Source organism: Culex pipiens, chromosome 1, assembly GCF_016801865.2.
Source record: "Culex pipiens pallens isolate TS chromosome 1, TS_CPP_V2, whole genome shotgun sequence".
Classification (NCBI taxonomy): Eukaryota; Metazoa; Arthropoda; class Insecta; order Diptera; family Culicidae; genus Culex; species Culex pipiens.
The window spans coordinates 17,198,783-17,220,626 of NC_068937.1; the positions used below are offsets into that span (position 1 = coordinate 17,198,783).

Sequence of the window (21,844 nt, forward strand, 5' to 3'; positions counted from 1 at the left end):
TAGAAAATAGCAATAATTTCATCATAGAGAGCAATTTGAAATTAATTAAGGTGTTTTTGCTATTAAAAATTGAGAAAAACAAATTACGCCTTTTTGAAGAGCGTGCCTCCATTTTCGCCCTACCGTATTCGCCACCCACTCAACCAAAACAACGGTTTAGCCCGTCAGGTTACGCCGCAAATCAAAAGTAAACAACAGATTCGCCCTTTTGTTTTTTGTTCATTTTTCGGGTTTTTAAAGAAAAAAGTGGTGAAACAACTATTTTATCATTGTGAAACGTTACAGTCAGTGATAATACAGTGATATTTGCAACCTCAGTAATAAAAAAAATTGGTCTAGAAAGCCTTCAGAAGGAGTCCGATGCAGGCCAAGAATCGTTGAGCCAGGATACACCGTAAGTAGCAAGTTGGTTTGACGATGTGGTCTATATCAGGGTCGTGCACAGGATTTTCGAAAGGGGAGGGTTTTCTCGAAAGGGGCGCATGGGGTGCTTGTTTAGATTGCGAAAGGGCGCTAACAGTGAATCTTTAATCTCAATAAATAATACTTTGGTATATTTTACATATATTTTGCTGGTTCGAATCCCGAGGCGGACGCTCTAAAATTCTAAGTGTAAATATGGGTATCCGGCGCCGTCGCTCTGTGCCTTACTCAAACAGGGCGGCGAAGTCGAAACGAAAAAACGAAACTATTGGCACTACGCCCCCCGGGGCATGGCCTTCCTCTAACGTGTGATTTCTGCTCCAGCGCCTCTGACTCTGACAGGAGAAACCGGGACCGACGTTTTACTTCACCATCCGATAGAAGCTCAGTGGATAAGGCGGGAATCGAACCCGCGTCTCATAGCATCATCGGGATCGGCAGCCGAAGCCGCTACCCATGCGCCACGAGACCCGGCCACGAGGGCGGCGAAGTCCTTGTAGTTAAAAAGAAGACAGTGGTTGGTCTAGTACCGGCCGACAGATATAAAGTCAACTTCGTTTTTTTTATATATTTTACATTGGTGTAACAGGAGACTACACTTTTTGAATTGGCGCTGCAAATCGTGTTGAATAGCGCCATGAAGGGGGGGCGTTAATTCGGAGTTTGAGCGAATTTGAGATTTTTGCGCAAATGAGAGTTTTGGCGTAAATCGGAAGAGGGATGGGCCGTTCACTTGTGGAGCGTAAACGGGGTTTTAGTGAAGAAGTAGAGCGTCCAAATTCCCGTCCCGGGAAAAAAATTCCCGGGAATTCCCGGGATTTCCCGTAAAAATATATTTCCCGTTTCCCGGGAAATTTATAAATTTCCCGGGAATTCCCGAATTCAAGCGGAAGTATACATTTTATTATTTTTTTGGATCCATATATTTTTTAAGTGCTCTAGAAAAAATGAAGAAACACAATTTAATATCAAGATTTATTTCTGATAATATTAGTTTCTGAAGAAACTGGAAATTGACCTTGCTAAATGAAAATAAACTTTTACAATTCAAGTAAACTTTTTAAAACATAATTGGATACAGAATAAAGAATACGAATAGTTTACGTTTTTGTTTACCATGATCAAATTAGATGTAAATTTAATTGGTATAATTAAATATTTCAAAAAGGTTTTTGCAAGCAGAATTACTTCAATTCGTTGAAAAAAATCAATTTAAGGTAAAAGAATTATGGAGCATGGATGCAACAATGGGTGTTAGAAGGTTTAACATGAAAAAAAAATCGAAGAGTGGTAGTGGGTTGATGACAATTTATCGTATAATTTAAATCATGTTTTCGTTCCATAAAAAAAACGTTCAACAGAAGTCAATTATAAACCTGAAAACCAAGAGGAAAAAAAACATTTTAAAATCATTGAAAAACTACTTTGTATTGTTTAAGAGGTGCCCGAAATATGCAAACATGGTTTAAAAACTTGCTTCAAATATTTGAAAACATTGAGTTGTTTGAAGTAAAACAAACACGAGAAGTTAGATTTTTAAAGAAAAACTTAAAAGCTTTACCAATCAAGAGCTGAAATCAGTATATCTTGGTTTAGAAAAGTTATTTGTTATGAAAAAAAAAATTCTGAATGATTTTATTCGTTTCAACTTAATGTGCCAGGGTATGCATACCCTCTCAAACTGGTCACAGAGGCAAGTTTTAAATTTTTTTTAAGATTGTGGAGTAAGGATTCATTTTACTTACTGTCCAAACTCTTTGATGAAAAAGTACTTTTCAACAAAAAATATAAGAGATCACTTTTTGATTTGTTGTACGATTTGAGCTTATAAATTAGAAAAAAATATACATTTTCTTGTAGTTGTATGCATTTTTACATGCAGTCAAGCTATTAGTTGATCTTTATACTTATTTTAACCGTTAAAGTCGCTGTCCTATTCAATTTTGATGCGAAATATGATTCTGAATCAAGATTAGAGCAATTTTCAATTAGTTTAAAAAATCCCGGGATTTCCCGGGAAATTGGTTGAAAATATCCCGTTTCCCGGGAAATTGCAAACCCTGGGAAATTGGACGCTCTATGAAGAAGTGTAGCAGTAATTGCTCAAAACAAGTTTTCATAAGTTTTCTTTTTTTTATATTAAGAGTAGTTCCACAGAGAACAGATGTATATCATTGAACAAACAGCATTGAAAAACGTGTGTAAAAATTCAAACCAAAATACGTTGAAAAGAGCTAGGGTGTGCACCATCCGCCTAGATAGCGCCACTTCCAAAATCATGATGGCCTACAGTAGCAGAACGTTGGACCATCTAATCACTGCATAAAACATTCCGTACGAACGACATCAGACCAATGTCTGACTGCCTTTTATCAGAGGGTTGCAATTTTACGCGCCAAAGAAGGTAAACAAAACGAAATCAAACATAACATGTGTAAAGGGACTATTTTAAGTTGTCGCTTGAAAAATCATTTTTGAATGAATTTTCTGTTATGTTTTCGTTAATGTAAATGCATTTTTGCATTATTTTTAGTCAACTGGAATTATACAGAAGTGAATTTTATATTTAAACGAGGTTAACATTTATTTTCTTTCGAAATTATTGAGCCTTTTTCATTGTTAAGTCAAGTATTCTCAGCCGCGACGGTGGCGCCGCCAAGCGTATCCTGCACACTCTAATTTGTTTGATGCAAGATTGTATGCAACGCATTTTTTTAGTTTGCACGGTTTACACACAAGTTAGAGCCAAGATGTACATCTGTTCTCTGTGGTAGTTCTCTACGATTTTGCAAAATTTTTTTCACGATTTTTAACTTTTAATTTTTTTTTTATTTGGATGAAACTTTGCCATGCACCATGCATTCTCTATGCCAAAAGAAGCAATTTTGCATCATTCGTTTTTCTATACAAATGTCCATACAATTCTGGGGGCTGGTCATATTAAATTTATATGCAAATGAATGAATTTCTATATCTTCACAAGGGATTATCTGATCGATTTGGTGTCTTGGGCAAAGCAAAAAATCCGATTTATTATGTTTTAGGGGACTAAAAAAACATCTACGGAACTTTAGTGATGGTGCAAAATCTGGTTTAGGAGATATGATTTTTTTGAAGAAAAAAAAACGAAAAAGTGGACAAAAATGGTTGAAGCAATTTTGTTAACAAAATGTACCGTTTTCAGGTTAAAGCTAATTTTAGGACTGCATTTTCAATTTATTTTGGTTTCTATTCATTTTAAAATACCACTTCTGGATTTTAAAGTACCCCTAAAAAATATTTTTGAAGAGCCAAGAAAAAATTGTACAACTTTCTCTCTGAAACTTTCAAATCGAGCAATTTGTTTCTAAGATACACAATTTCAAAGAAATCAAATCTATGAACTTGATTTTTTCTAAGTGGGTAATTCTCTACCAACTCACACGAAATCGGGAAAAGTTGCCCCGACCCCTCTTCGATTTGCGTGAAACTTTGTCCTAAGGGGTAACTTTTGTCCCTGATCACGAATCCGAGGTCCGTTTTTTGATATCTCGTGACGGAGGGGCGGTACGACCCCTTCCATTTTTGAACATGCGAAAAAAGAGGTGTTTTTCAATAATTTGCAGCCTGAAACGGTGATGAGATAGAAATTTGGCATCAAAGGGACTTTTATGTAAAATTAGACGCCCGATTTGATGACGTACTCAGAATTCCGAAAAAACGTATTTTTCATCGAAAAAAACAATAAAAAAGTTTTAAAAATTCTCCCATTTTCCGTTACTCGACTGTAAAAAATTTTGGAACATGTCATTTTATGGGAAATTTAATGTACTTTTCGAATCTACATTGTCCCAGAAGGGTCATTTTTTCATTTAGAACAAAATTTTTCATTTTAAAATTTCGTGTTTTTTCTAACTTTGCAGGGTTATTTTTTAGAGTGTAACAATGTTCTACAAAGTTGTAGAGCAGACAATTACAAAAATTTTGATATATAGACATTAGGGGTTTGCTTATAAACATCACAAGTTATCGCGATTTTACGAAAAAAAGTTTTGAAAAAGTTACTTTTTGCGTTTCTCTTTGTTTCGTCGTCCGTGTCTGTCGCGGGTGACCATGAACGGCCATGATCGATGACGACCAACTTTTTTAAAACTTTTTTTCGTAAAATCGTGATAACTTGTGATGTTTATAAGCAAACCCCTTATGCATATATATCAAAATTTTTGTAATTGTCTGCTCTACAACTTTGTAGAACATTGTTACACTCTAAAAAATAACCCTGCAAAGTTAGAAAAAACACGAAATTTTAAAATGAAAAATTTTGTTCTAAATGAAAAAATGACCCTTCTGGGACAATGTAGATTCGAAAAGTACATTAAATTTCCCATAAAATGACATGTTCCAAAATTTTTTACAGTCGAGTAACGGAAAATGGGAGAATTTTTAAAACTTTTTTAGTGTTTTTTTCGATGAAAAATACGTTTTTTCGGAATTCTGATTACGCCATCAAATCGGGCGTCTAATTTTACATAAAAGTCCCTTTGACACCAAATTTCTATCTCATCACCGTTTCAGGCTGCAAATTATTGAAAAACACCTCTTTTTTCGCATGTGCAAAAATGGAAGGGGTCGTACCGCCCCTCCGTCACGAGATATCAAAAAACGGACCTCGGATTCGTGATCAGGGACAAAAGTTACCCCTTAGGACAAAGTTTCACGCAAATCGAAGAGGGGTCGGGGCAACTGCTGTGTGAGTTGGCGGAGAATTACCCAAGTGTTAACCCTTTGCTGCCCATTTTTTTCGATTTTTTTTTTAAATTTTTCCCTTGTCATTTTGAGCAACTTTTGTTCTACGAAAAACTTTACTTCTCTTGTTTTATGTTGTTTTTGTTTAATTTTTAGTTTTTAGATTTGCATTTATCTTGTTTAGTTGATGTTTGTTTTTTGTAGTATTTGGCCTGTTCTAGCACCTAATTTGTGATGTTTTTTACAGCCAATTTTTCATTATTTTTTTGTATGTTTTTCATTTTTTTTTTACTCTAGAACAAACCATTATCATTTAAATTGTTAAAAAATGCTTAGAGGTATAGTCTGAGACAATAGAAAAAAAAGTACCAAAAATATTAGTGAAAAACACAGCCAAGAAAAACAATCATTTTTTAAAACATTAGTAAAGTTACATAAAACAAGTCACACGTTCTACCCTATTTTTTTTCAAATTTTAAGAGTTTTTCTTTCCATTGCTTTTTAAAGGTCGAAATTTTGTTAAAAAATTGATTTTTGGCGAATTATTAGATCGAACCCCGTCTAGAGGTGAGGTTGGATTGTAGCTGGATAAACTGAATGTGTTCAACTGATTATAACTCGGAAACTACTGGTCCGATTTTCAATCGACTTTTCTTTGCATTCCCTATGTCAAAAGAAGCAATTTTGCATCATTTGTTTTTCCATACAAGTCTCCATATAATTTTGAGGGCTGGAATGGGTATGTAAACGTATGAAATTTTGTATCTTTGGACGGAATTTTCTGAAAATCTGAAAAATTAGATAAGAAACTTAATTTTTGGGTCAAACATGTGTAACAGACTTTTTGAGTATAAAAAATGAAAAAAGATAATTTTGAATATATTTCTATCGATTCCTTGACTTTTCTGAAGAAACGTCCTAGAAAATCGATAAAAAGTAACAAAGTTGCTACAGGAAACAAAGATATATTTCGATTTACCCCAGAAAATTTTCCGAAAAGGCACCTCTCTCATAAACAAAATTTAAAAAATGATAAAATAATTAACATATCAAAAAAATACATTCAACGCCTGAAAAGCACCATAGAAATGATGAAAATATTTTGAAAATAAGATTTCAAAGAAAGTTTCACAACACGTAAAAAAAATAATCAAAAAAAGTTAGCTTAAGCAACATAAAAATGATAAAAAGTTGCGTCATGTGTTGAAATAAAAATGTTAAATAAAACAATTTGACTACCTTTTTGAAAATAAAATTTCACTAGAGGTCATGACAAAATAAAAAAATGAAAAAGTAGAGCAACATAAAAAAAGATCAGAGATATTTTGAAAAAAGAACTTTACCAGCGGCGTTTTGTTAAAATAAAAACAAAATAAAATTATTTGACTATAGGTGCTCCTCAAGCTATAAAGACTGTTCAAAACTAGTCAAACAAAGTGTGCCAACCGGCGCAAACAAATGTTGTAGCTAGAACGTAAAACAGAATTTTTATTTTGTTATGTTATCGTACGCCAAACTTTGTTTGGCTCTTATTAAACAGTCTTTATGTTGCTAGAGGGGCGACGATAGTCAAACTTTTTTTGTTGAATGTTTTAATTTTGTCATAATAGCGTTTCCAGTTAAAATCTTATTTTTAAAATATTTTTATCATTTTTTAGCTGCTTCGGGCACCGATTAATCAACTATTTTCTCAATAATTTTACCAATTTTTTCCCCACTCATAAGGGCGCCTCCAGTAAAACTTACATATTGAGAATTTACATAACAATGTTTACGTCATAGGGGCGCCCCATTCCATTTTCCATATCGAGAATTGGCATGAATTTTTTAAGTCGTAGGGGCGCCTTAAGTCAAATTTTTCATATCGAGAATTTGCATGATTTTTTTCTAGTCATAAGGACGCCTCCAGTCAAATTTTCATAACAAAATTTGTATGATTTTTTAGGTCGTAGTGGCGCCTCCCATTAAATTTTCATATTAAGAATTTTCATAAAAATGTTTAAGTCATAGGGGCGCCTTCAGTCAATTTTCATAATAAGAAATTGTATGATTTTTTTAAAGTCGTAGGGACGCATCCATTAAATTTTTCATAGCCAAAATTTTCATGATTTTTTAAGTCGTAGGGGCGCTTCCTGTCAAGTTTTTTAATCTTGAAAATTTGTTTCAAAAAAATTTAAGTCGTAGGGGCGCCACCAGTTAAATTTTCATAATAAGAATTTGTATGATTTTTTTTAAGTCATAAGGGCGCCTCAATCCAAGTTGCCAGTTCGAGAATATGCCTTTAAAGTCGTTGGGGCGTCTTCAGATATATTTTTACATTGAGAATATGTATTTAAAAAATAATTCTTAGGGGCGCTTCCAGTCAATTTTTCATATCCAGAATTTGCATGATTTTTTAAGTCGTAGTTGTTGAGAATATGTTTAAAAAAATTAGATCGTAGGGGCGCCTCCAGTTAAATTTTCATATTGAGAATTTTCATAAAAATGTTTCATTCATAGTCATAGGTCAAATTTTCATAATAAGAATTTGTATGATTTTTTTTAGTCATAAGGGCGCCTCCAGAAAAATTTTCATAATAAAATTTGTATGATTTTTTTAAAGTCGAAGTGGTGCCTCCAATCAATTTTTCATATCGAGAATTTGCATGGTTTTTTTTAAGTCGTAATGGAGCCTCCAATTAAATTTTCATATTGAGAATTTTCATAAAAATGTTTAAGTCATAGAGGCGCCTCCAGTCAATTTTGATAATAAGAAATTGTATGAATTTTTTAAAGTCGTAGGTTTCGCATCCATTAAATTTTTCATAGCGAAATTTTTCATGATTTTTTAAGTCGTAGGGGCACCTCCTGTCAAATTTTTAATATAGAAAATTTGTGTTAAAAAATTAAGTCGTAAGGGTGGCACCAGTTAAATTCTCATAATAAAAATTTGTATATTTTTTTTAAGTCATAAGGGCGCTTCAATCCAAGTTGCCATATCGACCATATGCCTTTAAAGTCGTAGGGACGTCTTCAGTCATATTTTTACATTGGGAATTTGGATTTAAAAAAATAATTCGTAGGGGCGCTTCCAGTCAATTTTTCATATCCAGAATTTGCATGATTTTTTTAAGTCATAGGGGCGCCTCCAGTCAAATTTTTAATGTTGAGAATATGTTTAAAAAAATTAGGTCGTAGGGGCGCCTCCAGTTAAATTTTTATATTGAGAATTTTTATAAAAATGTTTCATTCATAGTCATAGGTAAAATTTTCATAATAAGAATTTGTATGATTTTTTTAAGTCATAAGAGCGCCTCCAGTCAAATTTTCATTATAAAATTTGTATGATTTTTAAAGTCGTAGGGGCGCCTCCAGTCAAATTTTTATATGGCATATTCGTATTGATAAAAAATTTAGCCTTAGGGGCGCCTCCAGTTAAATTTCCATAATTTTCATAAAAATGTTTTAGTCATAAGGGCGCCTCCAGTCAATTTTTTCATATTGAGAATTTGCATGATTTTTTTAAGTCATAAGGGCGCCTCCAGTCAATTTTTATAATAAAATTAATATGATTTTTTTAAAGTCGTAGGGGCGCCTCCATTCAATTTTTCATATCGAGAATTTGCATGATTTTATTAAGTCGTAGGGGCGCCTCCAGTCAAATTTTTATATTGCATATTCGTATTGATAAAAAATAGGCCTTAGGGGCGCGTCCAGTTAAATTTTTATAATTTTCATAAAAAATGTTTTAGTCATAGGGTCCAGTCAAATTTTTATATTGCATATTCGTATTGAAAAAAAATAAGTCTTAGGAGCGCGTCCAGTTAAATTTTCATAATTTTCATAAATGTTTTAGTCATAGGGGCGCCTCCAGTCAAATTTTTCATATCGAGAATTTTCATGTTTTTTTCAAGTCATAAGGGCGAAAAACGAAACGAAACTATTGGCACTACGCCCCCCGGGGCATGGCCTTCCTCTAACGTGGGATTTCTGCTCCAGCGCCTCTGACGAGACAGGAGAAACCGGGACCGACGTTTTACTTAACCATCCGATAGAAGCTCAGTGGATAAGGCGGGAATCGAACCCGCGTCTCATAGCATCATCGGGATCGGCAGCCGAAGCCGCTACCCCTGCGCCACGAGACCCACGGGCGCCTTCAGTCAATTTTTATAATAGAATTAATATGATTTTTTTAAAGTCGTAGGGGCACCCCCAGTCAAATTTTTATATTGCATATTTGTATTGAAAAAAAAAAATAAGTCTTAGGGGCGTGTCCAGTTAAATTTTCATAATTTTCATAAAAATGTTTTAGTCATAGGGGCGCCTCCAGTCAAATTTTTCATATTGAGAATTTGCATGATTTGTTTTAGTCATAAGGGCGCCTCCAGCCAAATTTTCATAACAAAATTTGTATGATTTTTTTTAAGTCGTAGGGGCGCCTCCATTCATTTTTTCATATCAAGAATTTGCATGATTTTATTAAGTCGTAGGGGCGCCTCCAGTAATTTTTTGCATATTGAGAATTTGCATGATTTTTTTAAGTCATAAGGGCGCCTCCAGTCAATTTTTATAATAAAATTAATATGATTTTTTTAAAGTCGTAGGGGCGCCTCCATTCAATTTTTCATATCAAGAATTTGCATGATTTGTTTAAGACGTAGGGGCGCCTTCAGTCAAATTTTAATATTGCATATCTGTATTGAAAAAATTAAGTCTTAGCGGCGCGTCCAGTTAAATTTTCACAATTTTCATAAAAATGTTTTAGTCATTAGGGCGCCTCCAGTCAAATTTTTCATATCGATTTGAAAAAAAAAAAAATCTCTTTGGCATTTTAGCAACATAGCTAAAAAAAATCGGCCCTTCGGGCCGAGGGGCGCATGGGGTGTAACTAACTTAATTTGCCAGGGGGGGGTTAAACCCCTAAAACCCCCCCCTTGTACACGGCCCTGGTCTATATTGAAGTGACGTTCCTTGGGGTGTCCCCGCCGGAAGTGGGAGACATGGCACCTGACGACTAGGCCACCCCGCGACACCATCCTGCCTTCTCTATCTTTGCATAGCTTCAATGGTTACGGAGGCGATGATTTTGTACGGCATTCCTCCTAAACCTCCCTACACTAACTTTTTGTCCTGCAACTGCTAGACCCAGAATCCCCGGATGTTCCAAGAACCGGTAAATTATGGACCTTCATATCTAGATTGTGAATCCAGACCAGATCCCATACAACAATAATTGAAATTAAAAAGTTATGTATTTAGGATCATACAAATCTGTGTTTGTTGTGGAATTGTGGTCAGAGACATCAGAAACATACATTTTGATCCATTTTGAGGATTGTCAGGTTAAAATTCACTAAATTATAACGAAAATTTGGTGTTTCTTAATATACGTCGGAACTTGCAGAAAACACTACATTCGCCCCTCGTGATTGGATGAAAACACAAGGGCGGAAACTCAATTTGGTTTGTTTTGATTGATGTTGTTGATTAGCCCTTTTGTTTTTTGCTTGTAAAACTACGTATTTTCGGAATTTTGTGATGATGGAGGGTGTTTTAGGATCAGTTTTGTTCGCTTTATATGATTCTGACAAAAACTCAGTTTGTTTACATCTGAGGGTTTCGCCCTATTGAAAAGTTGTTACTGAGTTTGAAACTGTTCTAAAGTGGTCGAAAGCAACAAAGCTCAGTCGAGACACGCACCACTCTAGGCGAGAGGGGGGAGAAGGGGTAGGATTTCAAGTGTGCAAATATTTGGTGTGCAGATATTATTTTCAAGGGTGGAGAATTTTGTGCAAAGTGTGCAATATTTTTTTGGTTTCAAAATTTAAGAATTAAAAAAAATGAAATTGTCCGCTTTTGAAGCCTTAAATTTGAGAATCATAGAATTTAAGATTTTTATAATTAAAATTCTTCAGAATTTATGAATTTGATGATTCCATAATTTAAGGACTCAACATTTTACATTGTTTAATTTCAGAATAAAAAAAATTAAAATTAGAATGTAGGATTTTGAAACTTCAGAATTTATGAATTTTAGGTTTCAGATTTTGAGAAATTGATAATTCAAAAATTCTAGATATTTCTTAAAGATTTGTCAAATTTAAGATTTTTATAAAGTTATAATCTTAAATATTTAGATTTTAAGGATATTAAATTAAGGATTTTGGAACTTCAGAATCTTAGAACTTTAGAATTAAGGAATAAGGAATTAAAAAATCCTAGAACTAAAATTTTAGAATTGAAAAATTTGTTTGTTTTTTGTTTTTTTTGTTGTTTTTTTAGTTTCAAAAATTATGAAAGTTTGAATTTAAATTTATAGAATTTTTGAACCTTCAAGTTTTAAAATAATAGGATTTTTTTTTATAATTTAATAACTTTAGAATTTCATAATTAAAGAAATCTTAAATTTAAAAAATTAATAATTTAAGAATTAAACATTTTTACATCAAACATTGTATAACAATTAATTTCTGAATAAAAAAATTATAATTTTATAATTTTAAATCCTTAGAATTAAAGAACTCAGGATTTTAGAATATAAGAATGTAGGATTTGAGAACCTCCGAATTCAAGAAATTTATAATTTTAGAATATAAGACATTAAGATTTAAAAAATCTAGAACTGAAATTTGTAATTTGTGAAATTTAAGCATTTTATAATGTTATAGACATAAATCTTTGGAATTATAGAATATAAGAATTAGGGATTTTTGAACTTCAGAATCTTAGCACTTAAATATTAATAAATTAGGAATTCAAGAACAAAAAATTTAGAATTGTTAAATTACGACAGTGTATAATTTTAGAATCCTACATAATTAGGAATTAAGAGTTCAGGATTAGCTTTAGAATTGAGTTTTACAAATTTCTGGAAACTTTTGAATTGAATAATTTTAGAACTTAATAATTTTAGAAATAAGAATTTCATAAGTTTAAAGTTATACATGTTAAGAATTTTTAAATCTTGGATTTTCCAAACTTCAGATTAAAAAAATTAAGAATTTAAGAATTTTTCAGAATTTTAAAATTGATGATTTAAATTTAACATTTTCAAAACGAAGAATTTTTAAATTTTAGAACCTTAAAATCATATAATTTTAATATTTCATGATCTAGGATTTTGAAAATTTCAGAAATTAATAATTTGAGAATTTAAGAAAATGAAGAAGGCAAGAATTGATTTTTTTAATCAATGAGTTAGTCAATTTTAGAATATAAGGACGTCAGAATTTAAGTATTTTTGAACTTTGGAACTGTAGACCTTAAAATTTAGACTTTTTAGAATCTTAGGTACTTTACATTTTTAATTTTAAAATTTAAGAATTTAACAATTTTATAATTTTAGAAAAAGGAAAAACAGTTTCAGTAAATATTTAAGATTTTTTTATTGATGGAATCTTGAATTATTACACTTAATATCTTGATTTTTTTTAATTGTTTGATTTTATTTTAATTAATTATGTTAAAATTGTAGGCTGTAGGAATCTCATGATTTTGAAATTTCAGAATTTTCAAAATCGATAATTTTTAAAGAATTTCACTAAATTAGTGTTTTTAGTGAAAAAAAAACTTGAATTTACACAAAATACAGTTTGTTTTTTTAAATACACAAAATTGCATTTTTTCCAAAATTTGAACGGCTTTGAATGCAATAGAATATTTGTAAGAAATACGGAAATGTTTTCACTAAATATATATTTTTGAAATGACTCCCTTTTTAAGGTTGTGTAACATGAAATTTTGATCAGATTTTCCTGAATGATGTTTTTTTTGTAAAATACTTAATTTCAGATAATGTCATATTTTTTTCAAAATACAAAAAAATTTAGAATTTGCGATGGGTATCAAAAAACGTGTAATTTTGAACCGATTTTGATTGTTTTTTTTTTTTGTAAAAAACTAATATTTTATTAAAATGAAAATTTATTTCAAATACTCAAATTTTCATTAATTACAATATCGGTGTCCAGAAACATGATTTTTTTTACCTATTTCGACCTTCCTTCCTTTTTTGAGTTCTTATCGCACATCCAACTAGTTCTAACCAGAATTGGTATTATTCTTCCAGACCTACCGGGACTTCCACAGCGATCTGTACCCGGAGACCAACGGGTTCAAAACCGAGCTGACCGCCACCCAGTGGCTCAACGGAGTTAACATGGCCGTTCCAAAGATTAGTCTAGACCCGGCGAAGCGCGAACTCGGCGAACAGCCCATCATTGTAAGTTGTCCCGATCCCGATCCCGTAGTTGTTGTGATTTCCTTCCCCTTAATCCAGCTCAAATACTAACCGAACCGAATGTGTACATAAACAACGCATTTTCATCTCTATTTCTATTTCCATCCTGCGCGCCTCTAACCCACAAACATACTATCGCTGTACGAATGTGTTTCCCTTAAAAACTTCCAAACATAACCTAAAAACCAAACCTAGATTCTAAGAGGTAACCTAACCGAAGTGGTCAAGAACATTGCCAACAAGTCGAAGAACGCGTCGACAACCAACAACTGCACGGCGGCCAAGATCGACCGCGAGTCGGCGGTGGCGGCCACGACGATCGTCAAGCCGACCTTCGTCCCGATCAAGGACAAGATCAAGCAGATGGAGCAGCAGTCGCACAGCGAAAAGAGCGAGTTCGAGCAGCGCTTCAAGGAGGTCACCACCAAGACCACCACGAACGCGGAGTTGATTCAGGACGTGGCGGAAGCCAACGGGAACCATCCGGAGGAGGAGCTGGGAGATGATCGTCGCGACAGCATCGAGGAGTCCGATCAACCGGGCGAGATCACTCCGCCCAAGCCGATGCCGCGGACTTCACGGAACAACTCCGTGTCCGAGCAGCTATCGGGAGCTGCTGGAGATGAGCCTGTTGTGGCGGCTCCGAGGCCGGTGGCCCGTCCCAGGACTACCGCTACCGGATACAAGGTTTGGACACCCCGCGAGTTGTTGTTTGGTTGGTTGTCGTAGGTCGATCGCGCACACTGCACGATTTCTTCTGTTTGCTCAGCACGTTTCTTCCTCCCACCACTGTTTTTTTTTTTTCAGTTTCATCCCTTGTTGTGTTCTCCAGTAGACGTTCTGCACACGTACTCGAAACCCCTTTGCCGCGACAACCTAACCTCAATCTCCGTTTTCCACCATCATTTTCCAGCCCCGCCTCGGTCCGAAGCCGTTCAGCAGTACCGGCTCCTCGGCGGAGTTCTCCTTCGACAAGGTGTTCAACGTGCCGCAAGCTCCCGGCTCCGAGAATGGCGAATCCCAGCGGGACTCCAACGAGAACAGTCTCGCGTCGAACGGGAGCGTTGATGAGCCAACGTCCCACGAGAACGGTAACGGTAAGGTAGATGGGGAGGCGGCTTCGGCTGAAGATCTGCCCGAGGAGGTTCCGCTGCGAGCGAAAGAGACGGAAGAGGAGGACAAACCGAGGATCATCTCGACCGCCGAGCGGAGAAAGGTAATTTTGAGGAGGTTCTGGCCAGCATGGTTTCGATTCAAAATAGAATAAAAAAAAATCACTGGCTTTTCCCTGACTCCACAAGATGACCAAAATATTGTTTAAAACATATTTTTTCGTTTAATTTTATGTTATTTTTATCAAATCCAAACCACAAACTTAATTCGATTTGAATACTAAAGCAATTGAATTTATTTTGAAAAAAAATAAGAACAAAAAAAATTAAGAATTTAAAAATGTTTAAGAATTGTAAGAATTCAAGGACTATTATAATTTTGAAACTATGAAAAAATTGAAGATTTTATAAAATATAGGAATTTATTTATTTTAAAGAATTTTAAAATTATTTTATTTTTTTATAAAAAAAATGATTTTAAATTTTTTTAAAGAATTTTATGCATTTCAAAATATTAAGAACTTTTTCAAATTTGAAAAAAAAAATTATAAATTTTACAAATTTAGAAAAAGTTTAAAAAATTTCAAAAAATTTCAATAAATTTTTAGAGCTCTAAGAATTTTGAAAATTTTAGGAATTGTTTTCTTCAAAAGAATACGAAGAATTTTTTTTTTTCTTGACAAATCGTCAGCTGTGTGCTATCTTGTGACATAGACCATTTTGGTCGAAAATGAGTTGTTTATCTATGCTTAAAAAACACTACAAGATGCTTTAACCCGATTTTGGAAACTCACTTCCGTTTCCCGGATATCAAAATACACACTTGTTACATAGACCAATTTATTATCAAAATGATCTACGCACTTGTGACACGTCATACATGTTGTTGGAAAATGTGGAATTTTTTTCTTGTTTTTCACAAATTTATGTTGATACACATTTTCTGAAGGCAATGCAATCTTTTGTTTTTGAAAATATGCTGATTAAGTTGGTTAAACTATTGATTTCAGTCTATTTAAGTTTGTATGGGAATTCTGTGCACACTTGTGACACGTAGTACAATTTTACTTTCGAAACACACTTGTGACACGTGCTTTTCAGATTTTTGATTACATAATTTACTGTATCTTTTAACTGGTGTAGCCAAATTAGTTGAAACTTGGAGCGTTTGTTAAGCGATAGTATACGAACCGATTGCATCAAAAAGTTTGGCTCTACCATTCATAGTTTTGAAAATATTTATCATCAAACTTTTAAATCGATTTTCTCGAATATTATCAAATGGTCGTTGTCACAAGATAGCACACAGCTGACAAAATATGACAATTTTCAAAAAAATTAGACATTTTATAAATTTTAAGATCTCTAAAAAATAAAAAATAAAAGAATTGTAAGAGTCTTTAGCACTTTTTGCAATATTTCAAGGCCGCGTAGATCTTTTAAATTTTTATTGTTCTGAATTTTTAAAATTTTAAGAATTGTTGGAATTATTAGAATTTTTAGAATCTTCTGAATTTATAGAATTTATAGTTTTTATTTTAGATTTTGTTAAATGTTACGATTTTTTTTAAATTTTTAGGTTTTTCGAATTTATTTAGATATTTTAGAATTTATAGATTTTTTTTGAATTTTGAGATTTTTTTTTTAATTTTAGAAGTAAATATTGATTCGATTTTAAAACTAAAGAATTTTAATTTAATTTAAAAAGTTTTAGGAATTTAGAACATTGAAAGAATTTAAATTATTTCAAGAATTTTTTTTATTAGAGCTCAAAATTAAAAATTAAAAGGACTAAAATTTGAAAAATTTCAAAGAAATTTGGAATTTAAAAAAAATTAGACATTTAATTTTTTTTAGAATTTTAAGATTTTTTTTATTTCTAAAATCTAAAAAAATCAAGATTTTTTATTTTTTAATCTTAAGAATTAAAAAATGGAATTAAAAGAATTTTAAAACTATCGGAAGTTTAATTTTTTTTATAAGTTTTTGAAATTTTAAGAATTGGAAAAACATCTTTGAGAATTTGAAGAATTTTAAGACTTTGGAGCATTTTGGGACCATCCATAAACCACGTGGACACTTTGGGAGGGGGGGGGGGGGGGGTATGGCGATTGTCCACTACCCATACAAAAAAGTTTTTTTTGTAGGGACAATTGTCCACGAGAGGGGGAGGGGGGTTAACAGATTTCCAAAAAAGTGTCCACGTGGTTTATGGATGGTCCCTTTATAAATTTTAAGAATTTTTAGAACTTTTGAAATTTTTTAAATATTGCAAATTTTTAGAATTTTTAATTTTTCTAATTTTAATTTTTTTAATTTTTCAAATGATTAGATTTTTTTTAGAACCTCTAGATTTTTTTTAGATTTAAAAAATAAATAAAAATATTCAGAATTTTTAGAATTTTCCGAATGTATTTTCAAAATGGAGGTAGCAGCAACCGCATGAGTATAAAACTGTGTTGCTTCACGCACGCTCTTCAACTTCTTGCATGTGATCGATCTTTGGATATTCTTTTGCGCCTCTTTCCCAAAATACTTTCCTCGTGTCTTCGCATGTAAATAATGCCCAGCCGATCGGTATTGTTGTTGTTGCACTGCAGTCCAGTCGCATTGTCCAGAGCAAAGGGAACACCGCACAATTAGAGGGTGACGAGCGGGAATTCCCGGGAAAAATTTCCCGGGAAATCGACCATTTTTGGACCTCTCGATTCCCGGGAAATTTGGTTGAGAGTCCCGGGAAATTTAATACTTATAAATATCGAAGCAAAATTTTATAAACTAATCACAAAAAACTTTTTAAAAATTGGTTAGAAATGGTTTAGAACATTGGATGTTAACTTGTCGAAAATTTCCAATAATTATAATTGAGAGAAGCCCAAAATATACCTTAAAGCATACTTAGCAGTTTTATTCTGAAAATCCAAGAAATTTTATTTAAATTATTTTTATTCATTATTACTAAGAGGGAAAACCCTTTTCAAAAAGTTCAATTTAAATATCCTTACATCTCTAGAGCATAGCAATCCTCATAATCTAGTTTTATAAAATATAAATTCTAAGTATGTTATTTAATTTCGCTGTATCATGGTAATTTCCTTTTTTGATGTCAATAAGTCAGTTTGTGTTTCGCATCAACCTCAATATCAGATTATATTTTGTAAAAAAAAAACTCTGGCAATCTGTAAAGATTGCCTTAATCTTTGTTAATGTCCGCCAATTGTGAACATTCGGGTTTTCCTAATAAATGTAAATATTTCTTCAATGAATATTTTCAGTTGACCTTAAAGAAGAAAAAACAGGTTCAAATTGTTGTTTTGAGTCGTTATGTATCATATAGCAAATTATATATTTGCTATTTTCTCACTTCACAAAAATCTAATAACAAGTTCATGCAACAAGGTTGTGCAACTTTTGAAAAAAACACTCTGTGCGAATTAAATATTTTAAACTACAATTTTGAGTCCCAAAAACCACAAAAAAACGATCTTGTATTTGCAGATTCAGAAAAAAAATCGAAGGTTGAAATAGTTCCCTAAAATAATAAAAAAAATTGACGTTTCTTTGAATAAGTATAAATTTATTATAACTGAATTTATTGAAAAGAAACAAATTTATGACCTTTCCTTTTTAAATAATTAGCACTATTGGCATAGTAAAAAAACTCCCGGGTCCCGGGAATTCCCGGGAAATGGTCAAATTCAACTCTCGATTCCCGGGAAATTGAAAATCTCGAGAATCGTAACCCTCTACGCACAATATAGCACCACAAAAGACGACAATTGTCTTTACTGGGAAGAGCTTGTTACTATAGTTCGAACACAGTACCCAAACCCAAACCATACCCAGGAACCGTTTAAACGCAAAAAAAAGGAGAGCAGCCAAACAAAAAGGACCATACAAAAAAAAAAGACCGATATCGTTGGACGGACGACTGACTGGAATGGGATAAGGTTGCGGATGATGATGATGATGGAAACAAAAAATACAGCAAAAGAGCAGTTATAGGTACTCTGTTTAAATTGGTGATGGATATTGGAAAATAATTCGATTTTTTTTTCTGATTTTATGATTTGGATATAATAAAGTTAAACAGATGAAAAGACAGATTGTACAAAAATGTGTCTGCTGCTTAAAATTCATATCGTGAATTATTGCGACACCGGATAGAACAGACAGAAAATTTATGCGACATTCATTAATTTACCAACGTCCTTTTTTTATTTTTATTTTTTTTTTTATCAATTTTGAATTTCCATTGTGGGTGAAGGTAGCTACAGCCATTTCAATTTGATGATGTAGTGTGCTGAATATTTTTCTGAGCTCGATTTGCTCTCCACCCGGTAACGAGCCTGCCGATCGTGTTAACAAAACCCTAACCCTAAGCTTGTTTGAGCCTTCTTCACCACATAATCCTGGTGCTGCAACGGCAAATTGTCCTTCCGCATTCTCACCCAGCTCTCCCTAATCCAGATGCAGGCGGTACTCCTAGTATTCGCTCTCTCGAACCTAAGCTTGTACAGTGGATTCCTGATGCGCATAGCGGGCGTTTCAACGTATCCCCGGAACAGCCTGGTGGTACCGGGTAAGGCTTTGCAACCGCCTCGATCGCGGCCGGATCGGTATATTTCAACCGCTTGATGACCTCCTGGCGGGCAATCTCTTGGACATTCGTCTTGCAGAAAAAAATCTCCCGAGCGTACGGATTCTTCCAAGCCTTCTTCTGGGTTCTTCTTCTCAACCGGTTTCACGGCGGGACAACATTGTTCACCGTTGACGGTCGTCCAGGCCTCCTGTAACGCGGCCAACTTCGTATTCTGCCGCGTGTTCCGCAAGGGGTTTCCAGCATCAAGGATGACTGACCAGTCTAAATGGAATTACCAGGATTACTGGCAATATGCCACGGATTACTTTGATTTCCCAGAATTACTTGGGATTACCAGAAACCACGCAGAATTGCTAAAATTTATAAAAATAACTTGAATTACTGCCTAGCTTTCAGCATATTGAGAAAAGTCTATGGAATTGGATCGACTGCTGTCAAATGCACAAAACCACATGTTTGGCAATAATGCGTCCATCCCGGTAATTCCCGGCTCAAAATTCCCGGGATTTTTTTTTCATAAACCGGGATTTCCCGAATCCCGACAATGTTTTGTACGGAGAATTCCCGGAATTAAACAAAAATCTAATTTTGGCCTGGAAATTACATAAGCATCACAATTTATAAGTTTAAACATTTCTAAAATTTTATATAAATTGGTATCATTTTAGTTGTTGTCATTTTTGTTTTTTAGACATCTTAAACCAATTTTTGATGCTGTTTTAGTCATGTCATATAGGCGTAATTCTGCGCCAACTCACACAGCAGTTGCCCTGACCCCTCTTCGATTTGCGTGAAACTTTGTCCTAAGGGGTAACTTTTGTCCCTGATCACGAATCCGAGGTTCCTTCCATTTTTGAGCATGCGAAAAAAGAGGTGTTTTTCAATAATTTGCAGCCTGAAACGGTTATGAGATAGAAATTTGGTGTCAAAGGGACTCTTATGTAAAATTGGACGCCCGATTTGATGGCGTACTCAGAATTCCGAAAAAAAAAAAAAAAAAAAAAAACTCGATGCTTATAAACATTAAGAGTTATTGCGATTTTACGAAAAAAAGTTTTAAAAATGTTGGTCGTCGTTGATCATGGCCGTTCATCGTCACCCTTCTGGGTCAATGTAGATTCGAAAAGTACATTAAATTTCCCATAAAATGACATGTTCCAAAAATTTTTACAGTCGAGTAACGAAAAATGGGAGAATTTTTAAAACTTTTTTAGTGTTTTTTTCGATGAAAAATACGTTTTTTCGGAATTCTGAGTACGCCATCAAATCGGGCGTCCAATTTTACATAAAAGTCTTTTTGACACCAAATTTCTATGCCATCACCGTTTCAGGCTGCAAATTATTGAAAAACACCTCTTTTTTCGCATGCTCAAAAATGGAAGGGGTCGTACCGCCCCTCCGTCACGAGATATCAAAAAACGGACCTCGGATTCGTGATCAGGGACAAAAGTTACCCCTTAGGACAAAGTTTCACGCAAATCGAAGAGGGGTCGGGGCAACTTTTCCCGAATTCGTGTGAGTTGGTAGAGAATTACCCATAGAAATAAATTAAAAATAAATATTTATAAAATACTTATTTAATTTGAATCAGAAATGTAATGCATATGAAATTCAAAGCACAACAGAGAACAACAAAAAATAGTTCAAGCTATCTAAAAACTGCTATCCTTTGTTTAGATTGATATTAATAGTATTAAGCTAATTCTATTACTTTAAAACATGAAAAACATAACAAACATAAAGAAAACATAGATTTTGTGACTTTTTCAAAAACTTCCTTGGAATAATTTTTTTTCCCGTTTTCCGGAAAACTCAAATACCGGGATTTTGACGTTTGAGTGCTTTTTCATTCGAATACATTTGAATTAGAGAGCATCCAAATTTGCGGACATTCCGAATCCACTCTGTACCACTTACAACCATAACAAAAAGCAAAATGCATTCTGCCGACTTCCCTTTAAAGAATTGCTAGTAGTTACTTGAATTAATGGGAAATACACAAATTACTGAGTAACTATGGAATTACACGAATTACTACGGAATTACTAGGTAATTCGAGAATTACAGGAAATGCTGAGTAATACTGGCAGTGCGTGGCCGAATGGTTACGCTGTCCGCTTTGTAAGCGGATGATTCTGGGTTCGATTCCCATCTGCTCCAACCTTTCATCGGATGAGGAAGTAAAATGTCGGTCCCGGCCATGGTTTTAAGGCCGTTAAGTCATTCCAGGTGTAGGAGTCGTCTCCATGCCATAAGTACAAACAACACACCAAACCAAGCCTACTCCGGTGGAATCGCTGGCGGCGGTTGGACTCGCAATCCAAAGGTCGTCAGTTCAAACACTGGGGTGGAAGGTTCCTTGGAGTAAAAAGAGGATTGGGTGCTCTCCCCATTCAAGCCTTCGGACTCCTAGGTTCGAGCAGAAACTTGCAATAGAGACCACAAAAGACCCGGGGGTCGTTAATGTGGATGGTTTGATTTTTTTTTTTTTTGCCTAGTAATACTAGAATTACTGAATTACTTACTCAAAATCCGAATGATCCCGTACTAGCTATAACTTTGGTTTTTTACATGAAAACTAATAGGCAATAAATAGAATCATAAAAGGTTTATCGAAATTATCTTTTTAACAGTTATTTTTTATTATTTTATTATTTTGTGAAGTATGTTTTAACAAAAAATAATCATGGAATTACCAGAATTACTGGGATTATTAGGAACTACCAGGATTACTCTGGAATTACTCAGTAAATCCGGAATTAC

The 21,844-nt window shown here is 33.7% G+C and overlaps 2 protein-coding genes across 9 annotated transcripts in view; one reads left to right on the forward strand and one right to left on the reverse strand.

The window, feature by feature from the left end:
* The window catches only part of LOC120430542 (coronin-7-like), an 81,913-nt gene that overhangs the window by 19,482 nt on the left and 40,587 nt on the right, over positions 1-21,844 (forward strand). For 5 of the 7 annotated variants that reach the window (XM_052711371.1, XM_052711375.1, XM_039595656.2 and 2 more), the window contains exons 3-5: positions 13,196-13,348; positions 13,562-14,053; positions 14,280-14,582. In XM_052711371.1, coding sequence (XP_052567331.1) covers positions 13,196-13,348; positions 13,562-14,053; positions 14,280-14,582 — 948 coding nt within the window. The remainder of the gene's footprint in view (positions 1-13,195; positions 13,349-13,561; positions 14,054-14,279; positions 14,583-21,844) is intronic. The other 2 variants (XM_039595657.2, XM_039595658.2) reach the window with 1 other exon arrangement.
* LOC120430544 (protein vreteno) overlaps positions 1-21,844 on the reverse strand; it is a 75,476-nt gene that overhangs the window by 18,553 nt on the left and 35,079 nt on the right. The gene's annotated exons all lie outside the window — the stretch shown is intronic.